We start from the raw sequence: 9,981 nt of genomic DNA on the forward strand, positions 1-9,981 counted from the left end.
CCGCTAGGCGACGACGCACGCGGCACTTTTCTCGTAATGTAATTTACACTCCAAAGGCTACATAAGCAGACCACCCACGATGACTGAAAACGGATCAACCTACGCTATCGTAGTGAGCTTTCGGGGCCTATGTATTTTTTTTACGTCTTAAAGACACATCTTAGCTGTCATGGCTAAATTTTAGCTTCGGTAACGAATCCTTTTTAAGAAAATGTATTAAATCCAAAAAAACTTTTCTCTCTGTGTATAAGTAAAACGTATTACTATAGTATATGATTCGTTCTTCTTTAATTATGGTCGTTATCATATCGATTTCTGTTTTATTTTGTCCACTGATAAATTATCATATTATATAGTATATTCTACCACACATAAATCACAATTATGGCACGTTTAACCATACATATGGTTGTATGAACGAATGCTATAGTTATTGTAACCAGGGTTGGCATTTTGTCCACTTTTTTTTATTTTGTCCGGGACACTGAAAGAAAATAGACGAAATGAAATAAATGGATAAAATAGACAAAATAAAATAGAAATCGATAAAAATCGATGAAATGTTAATCGACATCAGTGTTGATAGAACTGAGATTAATTTTATTATATTTAGTACTATTTTGGTACTACTGTAGACAATGTAGAGAATAGAAACAAATATTGATATTAATTAAAGGCAGATATTATCTATGTCTTATATGTTTAAGTTTTGTTTTGTTAGGTGATTAACAATCAAATTTTAAAAAGATATTTATAGTATTTTGTCAAAAACCAAAGTTTTTATTTAATAAAGTTTATTTTTCTGAGTTTGTTATTTTATTTAAATTTCTCCAATTTTGTCCATTTTGTCTAGCACATATATTTCTTCCGGGGCGGACAAAATTGGAAAAAATCGGGGGGGTTTTTTCCACTCTGAACAGTAGATGCCAACCCTGATTGTAACACTAATATAGTGTTAACTATAATTTATACTGTTAATTTAACTATAAAAATATTGTTACGGCCAAAAATAACTATAAATTATAGTTAAATTATGGTAAATGCAACTATTTTTTTCTCTCAGTGTACGAGTCGACTTTTCAAATATATATAGTACAACACGTCATTCCATATTTTACTTTTTATTCTCTTTGCATTAATTTAATATGGCATTATATTTATTGCTACTTTACAGTTAAGATTGTAATTAAATTGTAATGGTACATTTATAATTATATTGATTGTTCTTTTACAGTTATTGTTAATAAACATATTGTTAATAAACAACAAACATATTTTGCGTGTTATTTAAAGGCTTAGGTTATTTAAAGGCTTAGGTTATTTAAAGGCTTAGGTTATTTAAAGGCCATAAACTACATTCACAATTTCCACAAGAGCCACGCTTTTGTTTCCCATTACAAGCCGGCACATGAATGCATGTTCCAAGAGCATTAAGTGAAATACGGACAAAATAGATTCATTGTCAATAACTGTAAAAGAGCAATAAACATAATTATAACAGTACAATTACAATTTAACTACAAAAAAAAATTTTTTTAATGTAATTTTTGTGAATGTATGAAGAGAATTGTATTAAATTGTTTCGGGAACAACAAAATATTTAAATAATTACTTTTTAATTTCTCTAAATTTTTCTAAATTTGACTAAAAGCCTTATCGGTATATTTCTGTGTCTTATCCATCATATGCACGTATATGTATAGACATATAACTACATAATGTTATTCTCCTTTCTCCGTCTCTCTCTCTCTCTCTCTCTCTCTCTCTCTCTCTCTCTCTCTCTCTCTCTCTCAATTTAGCAATAACTTTTTCTATCAATTATAACTTATTTACATGTGCAGATAACTTATTTTATGTTATTTTTCTTCCTTTTTCTTCTTATTATTTCTTAACTATTTCTAATTTTCTCTGTCTCTCTCTCTCTTTTAATTTATGTGTAAATAACTTATTTTTATGTCACTTTTTTAATTTTTTCTGATTATTATTTTTTAACTACTTATAATTCTCTCTTTTCTTATTTGTCTACTCATTTTTCTTTTTCTATTTTAGGTTAGGTTTAAATAAAGTGTTTCTTCTTCTCGTTCTTTTCCCCGTTGAAAAGATGAGATGGAATTCAGATAGTTATCCACATATATGTGGATTCCCATAGATTTGGGATGGTTTGTATGTATTCTATACGGATAACCATATGGAATCCATACAAAACCATCTAAAATCTATGGGAATCCACATATATGTAGATAACCATCTGGATTTTTATCTCATCTTTCAACGGAATTAATATAATAACTAAAAATAACACCAAAACTAAAACTATAACACAAAGTATTAACTTATCTCAGAATACTTTTTTCTATTAGAAAAATGAAAATTTTGTGTAATATACTTATTTGATTGTATACAACATATAGTGTTATACTAATCTTCAAATTACGGCACAGTCGTTTTTTCCTCCACGATGTAATAGGCACATTATAAAAATGAATTAAAATATAATCAGAAAAGAAAACAAAACCAATATAACTTGTCATTTTTATTTAATCTCAGTATCAATCTTTGATTTTATGCGATATGGACTTCAAAATTGTCTTATAAATCTTCATATATATTATAAAAAGAAAGGAGATACCTGTCACAAATTACAAAATGAGTAAAATCACAACAAAATTATCTTTTTAAAAAAAGGTATAAAAAAACGCTAAGTATACGCGCGCAAGAAATGCCCTTAAAAATCTATTCTTGTACAAAATTTTAATTTGACACTATAAATGTATAAAATTTTAGTAAAATAATTTTTTCCCAAAAAGAACAAAAAATTTATTTCCTCTACAAAAGTAATGATATGAAGAGAATGCGCCAACTATGAAAATGGATGTTCATACGAACTAGAATATCTACTTTTACAAATAATTATTTGTATAAATACTACAAATATTTTATTACAAAAACTTGGCGTCGCTAAACCGAATAATTTGCCAGCTCTCTTTCTTATTCTCTTATGCGTGTATCTGAATGTATATGTGTGTGTGTGTGTGTGTGTGTGTGTGTGTGTGCGCGCGCGTGCGCGCGTATGTGTCTAGTATATAACTTTGTTTATAAGAAAGTGATTTTTAATATCTCGGTGAACTGATCTCAGAACACTGATATGTTCTTTCTCACACTAATGGACACTGTGTTACACTGTGTCTTGCTGGAAAGCACACTAAAGCGGGTCACACACACTTTCCGTAGAACGTAACAGTAAGGTTTTGACCAATCACGTACTTGATTTAGTCGCTTACTGTTACGGTCGCCCAATTCAACATGTCGAAACCTTACTGTTACGTTCTACGGAAAGTGTGTGTGACCAGCTTAAGGGCCACCGCACAAACTCTTCCATAACGCGTTACGTTAAGTTAAGTACTCCATATGAACCTAAGTTGTACTTAAAATTTAACTTAAATCAACGCACAAAGAAATCCTTAACGTAAGAACTTAAGAACTTACGTTAGGGCCACCGCACAAGCTTTTTCGTAACACGTTACGTTACGTTAAGTGCTCCATAAATCTAAGTTCGTACTTAAAATTAAACTTACATCAACGCACAAAGAAACTTTTAACGTAAGTTCTTAAGTTCTTACGTTAAGGATTTCTTTGTGCGTTGATTTAAGTTAAATTTTAAGTACAACTTAAGTTCGTATGGAGTACTTAACGTAACGTAACGCGTTATGGAAGAGTTTGTGCGGTGGCCCTTAAAAGTTTCTTTGTGCGTTGATGTAAGTTTAATTTTAAGTACGAACTTAGGTTTATGGAGCACTTAACGTAACGTAACGTGTTACGAAAAAGCTTGTGCGATGGCTCTAAGTCTTATGCGTGCATACGTTCAAATATGTCTCTATCTTTCTCTTGCTGTCTCATGCGTGCGTGTATAACGTTAAACGTATATAATGCCATTACGATTTCGATTGTAAAAAAATTGTAATTTTAAGTAATTATTATTTTAGTATGTAAATTAGATTGTAAGTAAGTAATCTTGTATTAAAGCAAAGTTGGCGCAGTCTCTTCATATCATTTTTGTAGAGAAAATAAATTTTTTATTCTTTTTTGGGAAAAGATTATTTTACTAAATAATATATGTACAAAATAAAACCGTATTCCTCTAGGAATAACATATACGAACAATATCATGTAATTCAAACTAAGATTAAAAGTCTAGAAAAAAAGATTAGTTTCATAAACTTTTTATAACTGCAAATACAGATAAAGGTTAGAAAAAGAACAGTGTGAAAAACATTTTGTTTATTTACGGTATAAAATCCAATTCATATGATGATATTAATACGTGTACTTTAATTGCGGAAAAGGATTTCCGAATCTATAAAAGAAATACATACGAAATCTTGTTAATGATATGCACGAATGACTCTACATTATTGACCCCAATCAAATTTAACGGACACTTTAGCATCTCCTTAATTGCGCACGCAGATGTTTTTACTTCCGTAAATAGGCATTTTCAGATGCATTTAAATCCTGAATGTCAACTTAAAAAAAAAACATCAATAACTGTCATGTCTAGTCATTTAATAATAATCATTTAAATATCTTAAATAATTATTGGCCTAGTTTACACCGCACGACCTGACCTATACGGCGACTTAGGTAGAAATCATGTAATTTTTTCCTTAAGGCAGAAACGTGAAAAGTTTCATGTAACTATCTTTCTATTGTGTTGAATAGAAAGAAACAGTAACTTAAAATTTTTCACTTTTCACGTTTCCGCCCTAGAGGAAAAATTACATGATCGATACTCTAAGGTAGGCTAGTAACAAATTGTTTACATCGTGTAGACCTATACATAAGTTTGGACCACGGTTTGGACTAATGTAGGTAAGTAGTTTATATGTGTATGCTATAAAGCAGACCCATCTATTAGCATTTGCTGGTACACTTACCCGCTTTATAGTGCACCACCGTTTACATGCGTTACGTTGTGTGGCCTAAAATGGGTCAGGGATCGTAAAAAAAGTAACCTGACCCAAACAAGTTCGCGAGTGTTTACATCGTTGTGACCTATCGTGTTTGGATCGAATATAGTGTATAAGTCGCGGACTAAACGTACGGTGTAAACGTGCTCATTTACAATCATTAAAAATTTCATAATTTCAAAAGTGCTCTTCTACAAAAGTAAAAACATTTTTAATAATAGTCACAGATTAATATATATATATATATCAGTTTCCAATATACTTATCGTACATGTATATTATTAAATTATGTTTATTGTTATAATCATTAAATCTTAATAACAACTTTTCTCTATTTACACGGATGTTTAAAATAAAATTGTTTCTTATTATTTTTACATAATAGCATACCTTATTAAAGGCGCAATTATTGTAAAAGATCGCAACGTGAATGCTCTCATATATGCAACGTGTACATATTGATGGTATTTATTTCTATCCTCTTATCCTTTTATCATTGCTTGTTTTGATCCATTTTGATCAAGGATTATTCATTCTTGACTCCATCGATTTACGATTAGAGGGAATACTTTTGTACTCGAATTTATCGCGAGTTTTCCATGGCCATACCATGGATCGTACTCTGGCCTCCATTAGTTTTCGATAAGTTGTCAATTTAGTTGTTGATAATTCACCGACGATACCGATAACTTCAAACGCGAGCCTTCGAAAAACGCGCTCTTTACATCTAGAATCTTTTTCGAAATCAATTTAAAGTGAACATCTTTCCAAGATGTCCGCGTGCCGGTTTGATCGAGCGAGCCAGAACACTGTCTCGCGGTTCAGATTTAATTAATACCACGTTGATTTCTTCACGTGGCGCTTGTATTGGTCTACAGCTTAGTGGTGCTCGCCTTTAGCGTATCTTCCGTAGGTTTTTCATCCGCTAGGATAGCGTTTAGGTCGACATTTTGGAGGGAGATGTTTTGACTGCTACCTAATAAAATTAGATATTTCTTAAGAATCCAAATAAAGTTTATAAATAAAGAATAAATGCTATTATTATACATCAAAGATCAAAAATTTAAGAATAATAATTTACAAACATAAAATTAGCGTACTGAACAATTTGATAATAATCCTAACAATACCTGCATGTGCAATAAAGAGATCCTTGAGAAATCCAAGTTCCTTGGTAAGCATCTTAATCTTTTCCTCTAACAATTCGTTTTCCGTTTTTAGTTGATTTACTCGTTCCAAGGTTTGCTGCGTGCGTAATTTGCTCTTCACTCTGGATCGTTTCACAGCCTGCGCAACGCGAGAACATTGATGATAGTACGCATATGCAAATATCATGCGCAATTTACATGCAAAACTGATAAATTACCTGGTTATTCCGATCCCGTCGCTTTCGATAATCTTCATCATCCTCGTCTTCCTGTATTTGCTTCTTTCGTCTACTGTTTTCTTTATTTTTTGGCGCCATCTAAATTAATGTGCAAAGACAAACCGTTAGTTTCATAAATTTTTAATTGTTTGAAAAATGGATAAGTTTTACCAATTGAAATTGACAGGATATCCAACGTAATGGATAATTTTTTACGTTTTTTTTTAAATAATGGAAATATTTCCTGTCAAAATTATGAACAAGTTCTTTAAAAAGAATCTTAATTGTGACGTCAAATAATTCTATATTAGTAATGTTAACAATTTTGTTCCAAGAATTAAAGAGAAAATGGGAAGCATAAATATAAAATGGTAATAAATATAAAAGTTTCAGCAAAAAACCAAACTAATCCAAACGTTTTGTGTCTGGATACGTCCTCATAAAATATTAATCTAAACCTACAACTTGTGCCTATTGTATATCCAAAGAAAAATTATTCACACACAATGAATGGTTTAAGACGAGAAATTTTTTGTTTTCTAAAAATGTAACTCTTAGACGTGTTTAATTCTTTTAGAAACGTATTGTACGTTTTTCTTTTGGGCTTGTATTTCTCTTTTTTTTCCTGGTGACTTAAACTTACATAGCGGATCCGGATTGCTCAATCGCATCGCGCTAATCGCGATCCCTAGAAGTGAATGTGTGACAAATATCGATATTGGCGTTTCAACTGCTTGTCTGCCACAGGCCGCCGATCATTACGTTAACTTTGTGCCAGCGTCGCGTAAACGCCAGTTTGTGCTCCGTATTTACCCAATAAGTCCTTGAAGTCGCCACCATTAAGAAACCGGCCCTGACATCTTCGTGTCAGCGTGCATGGAGACCTCGATTCGAAAAACCGCGAGATTTCATTGTGACGCGACACGAGATCTCGAATTTCCAGCGAATCGCACTCGACATGACGTCTCGTTAATCTTGGAACGCTATTTTTCTTAACATTAAGAGAATTCTAAAGTTGTCCTGTTTTACTAATCGATTTGATTTTTTTTAATTCACTAATCTTTTAATTGCATTTACAAAATTAAAAATCCTTTCCCACAATTAAAGTACAGACGGTAACATAATGCGCACGTAAGAATTTCATACAAAAAAACAAAAAAAATTACAAATTAAAAAATTTTTTCGTTTTTTGTATAAAATTCTTACGTGTGCATTATGTTACTGTTGTTTGTACTTTAATTGTGGAAAAGGATTTGTAATTATGTAAATACAATTAAAAGATTAGTGAATTGAAAATAATCAAAATAATCGGTAAAACAAAATAGGTTCAGCATTCTCAACGCTACTCTCTTTATTTTTAAAATTTTACACTCTTACAATTTTTTTGTACATTTTTCAACTTTATAATTTGCAAAGTGTTAAAATAACTAAACTAACACTATTTTAATGAAAAAAATCCCACAAAATAACATTAATTTAAACTGTTAGAATTTTAATAATAAAAATTGTTATAACGAAAAAAAAACAAATTTTCAGAGTCAACTGCGGTGACAAAATTTATTTAAACTAATGGTACTTTGTACCGTCACGCCAGTTTTCAATTGCGAATTCATCCATAAAATATAAACAGATAAACATGACGTTCGATCAGACGCAATTGGCATCAATCGCTGATACGCATCACCACCATTTTACGCGTTTTACATTTAACGTGTGTAATTGTACATTATACGTCTAAAATATTTTAAATTTGATTTATTCGCAAATAGAAAAGGATCGGCATTCTTGACAGATAGAGTCTTTCATTGATCGACCGATCGATCGCGTTGAGTTGCATTTGCGCATAACGAGGATGCTCGATCGACGAAACTCGGTATACTCCTAAAAAATACGAGAGAGGATCCGCTGCGCAATGATTTCGCTCGCATTGTTAGCGTTACAATCGCGCCCAGTGCCGTTTCCGCGAATTGATAACATTAAACCCTTATATAAATCTGACATCATCGGCCGCGCTGCTATACGTATGTATACCGCGCACCGTGCATACGTAGAAACGAAAAACATCGAGCTGATGCACTCCCGCGCGTAATGGAGAGACAAACGTCCGCCTTACAAATTTCTCTCGTTCGCGAGTTCTTCGTCCTGCCTTCCGGGCAAGCCGGTGTCCTTGCGCGCGCGCGATTCTCCTTCTCGCAGGTGGACGACGCAAACTCACCGGGATTCCACCACCGAGCTCCGCGAACGTGACACCATCGTCGTGGAATCCGTACGTCGGTTGCATCTCGTCTTCGTCGTGTGCGGTTTTCTCTCTTTCGTTCCTCTCGTGAAATGCGCGCGTGATAATACGTCTGGGCGTAAAGTCGCCTGTCATATCGGTTTGTTGTTTACTTCGCGATGGAACGCACGTAGTTGAGCGACGTAGATAGAGTGAGATGGAGTGCGGGGTTGGGGGAGGCGGGGGAGGAGGAAAACGAGAGGGAATGAGATAGCGCGCGGCAATTAGCGCGCTCTCTCTCAGGGTCAATGTTTTCAGCATACGCAATAAGTTCCTCGGCGATTGCACCGAATGGCGAATTTAAATCCCTCGACAGTGAACACGTATACATACATACAATACGCAAAACGCGAACGACGCTCCTCTCCTTTCGTCATGAAGAGTGAAGATATGGAGCGAGAGATGATTTGCGAGGCGGCGGCGGCCGCGTCTCTAAATAAGACTGCGATGCGTGACCCCAATCGAATTTCGTTAGCACGCACGCTTCAATACACGTATACATCTCGCGCGCACGGAAAAGAAAAAGAGAGCAAATAAATCAAACAAAGCTTTAAAGTCTCGATGTCGTTCGGAAAACATTTGTGACGTATGTGTACGATTATGTACACACACACACACACATGTGCGTGACTCGCTATCGCGACACGAGAGAGCTCGTCATCCACGTGGGCTCCCTCTTTCTTTCTCTTTTGTTGTAGCTTTATCTACTCGGCAGATCTCATACCTCTCGTCTGAGTTTCCCAAATCACCTCGTTTGCTTGTAAAACTTCTCCACGTACGGGTAGCGGGTACGCAACTGTCTCACGTGTCCTTCAATAATTGTCGGCGCGTCGACGTTGATCGACGCGATCCGTTCGGACAGGTCATGGGATGACGCAATGCGCACTATGGATCACGACAGTGTGGCCAACTCGGATTGTCGTTATCTCACTAAAAAACACTTCGTAAATTCCGTTAAAAACCACACTAAACTCCCTTGTGTCACGTCCTAACCATTTGTCCAAATTTATGGACATTTTTTTTTCCTCCCATTAACAAGTAAAATCACTTAATAGCGCCAGGCATGACGCGCACAATGACACCAGACGCCACCCTCGGATAGGCCAATGTAACGCGACCCCGCGTATGGGAGTGGGAATATCTTAAGCGGCGTCCCCACGCCATGTCTTAGAATAAGGCGCGCAGTCAGAAGTAATCAGTTCTCGCGAGCGGTTCACTTTTCTAGTTCAAGTTCTAATTCCATTCCAAATCTAATTCTACTTCTAATTCTAATTCAAGTCTTAAATAATTAATTTAGTATAATTGTTTAGCTACTTAACTTTATATTCTAATTTAACCTTAAGTGTAATTGTAACCAATAATTTTACTTTTAT

At 34.1% G+C, this 9,981-nt stretch overlaps 2 protein-coding genes across 5 annotated transcripts; both read right to left on the reverse strand.

The window, feature by feature from the left end:
* Nucleotides 1–4,306: 4,306 nt before the first annotated feature.
* Nucleotides 4,307–9,656, reverse strand: LOC118644204 (CCAAT/enhancer-binding protein gamma-like). Of its 4 annotated transcripts, none has more exons than XM_036294430.1 (4): nt 8,549–9,326; nt 6,334–6,432; nt 6,098–6,254; nt 4,307–5,939 (listed from the first exon to the last, which is right to left on the reverse strand). In XM_036294430.1, the coding sequence occupies exons 1-4, from the start codon at nt 8,867–8,869 to the stop codon at nt 5,905–5,907; spliced, it is 612 nt and encodes a 203-aa protein (XP_036150323.1). In that variant the 5' UTR covers nt 8,870–9,326; the 3' UTR covers nt 4,307–5,904. The 4 variants fall into 4 exon arrangements, with proteins under 4 accessions (XP_036150323.1, XP_036150322.1, XP_036150324.1 ...); XM_036294429.1 differs by having other exon boundaries at nt 4,307–5,943; XM_036294431.1 differs by lacking the exon at nt 8,549–9,326 and adding an exon at nt 9,333–9,656 and having other exon boundaries at nt 5,160–5,943.
* Nucleotides 7,071–8,542, reverse strand: LOC118648144. The gene is made up of 2 exons (XM_036294433.1): nt 7,917–8,542; nt 7,071–7,324 (listed from the first exon to the last, which is right to left on the reverse strand). Exons 1-2 carry the CDS (start codon nt 7,995–7,997, stop codon nt 7,097–7,099), a joined length of 309 nt encoding a protein of 102 aa, XP_036150326.1. The 5' UTR covers nt 7,998–8,542; the 3' UTR covers nt 7,071–7,096.
* Nucleotides 9,657–9,981: the final 325 nt, after the last annotated feature.

The sequence above is a fragment of the Monomorium pharaonis genome, unplaced genomic scaffold (assembly GCF_013373865.1).
Source record: "Monomorium pharaonis isolate MP-MQ-018 unplaced genomic scaffold, ASM1337386v2 scaffold_232, whole genome shotgun sequence".
NCBI lineage: Eukaryota > Metazoa > Arthropoda > Insecta > Hymenoptera > Formicidae > Monomorium > Monomorium pharaonis.

Excerpts from the sequence above, each read along its gene's own strand:
- LOC118648144 (XM_036294433.1), bottom strand. The coding sequence starts at position 7,997 with ATGCCAATTGCGTCTGATCGAACGTCATGTTTATCTGTTTATATTTTA. Across the intron at positions 7,325-7,916 it reads AATTGAAAACTGGCGTGACG|AAAAATAGCGTTCCAAGATT; the intron begins GTACAAAGTACC and ends CTTAATGTTAAG.
- LOC118644204 (XM_036294429.1), bottom strand. The coding sequence starts at position 8,869 with ATGCTGAAAACATTGACCCTGAGAGAGAGCGCGCTAATTGCCGCGCGC. Across the intron at positions 6,433-8,548 it reads AGCTCGGTGGTGGAATCCCG|ATGGCGCCAAAAAATAAAGA; the intron begins GTGAGTTTGCGT and ends ACATTAATTTAG. Across the intron at positions 6,255-6,333 it reads GACGGGATCGGAATAACCAG|GCTGTGAAACGATCCAGAGT; the intron begins GTAATTTATCAG and ends CGCGTTGCGCAG.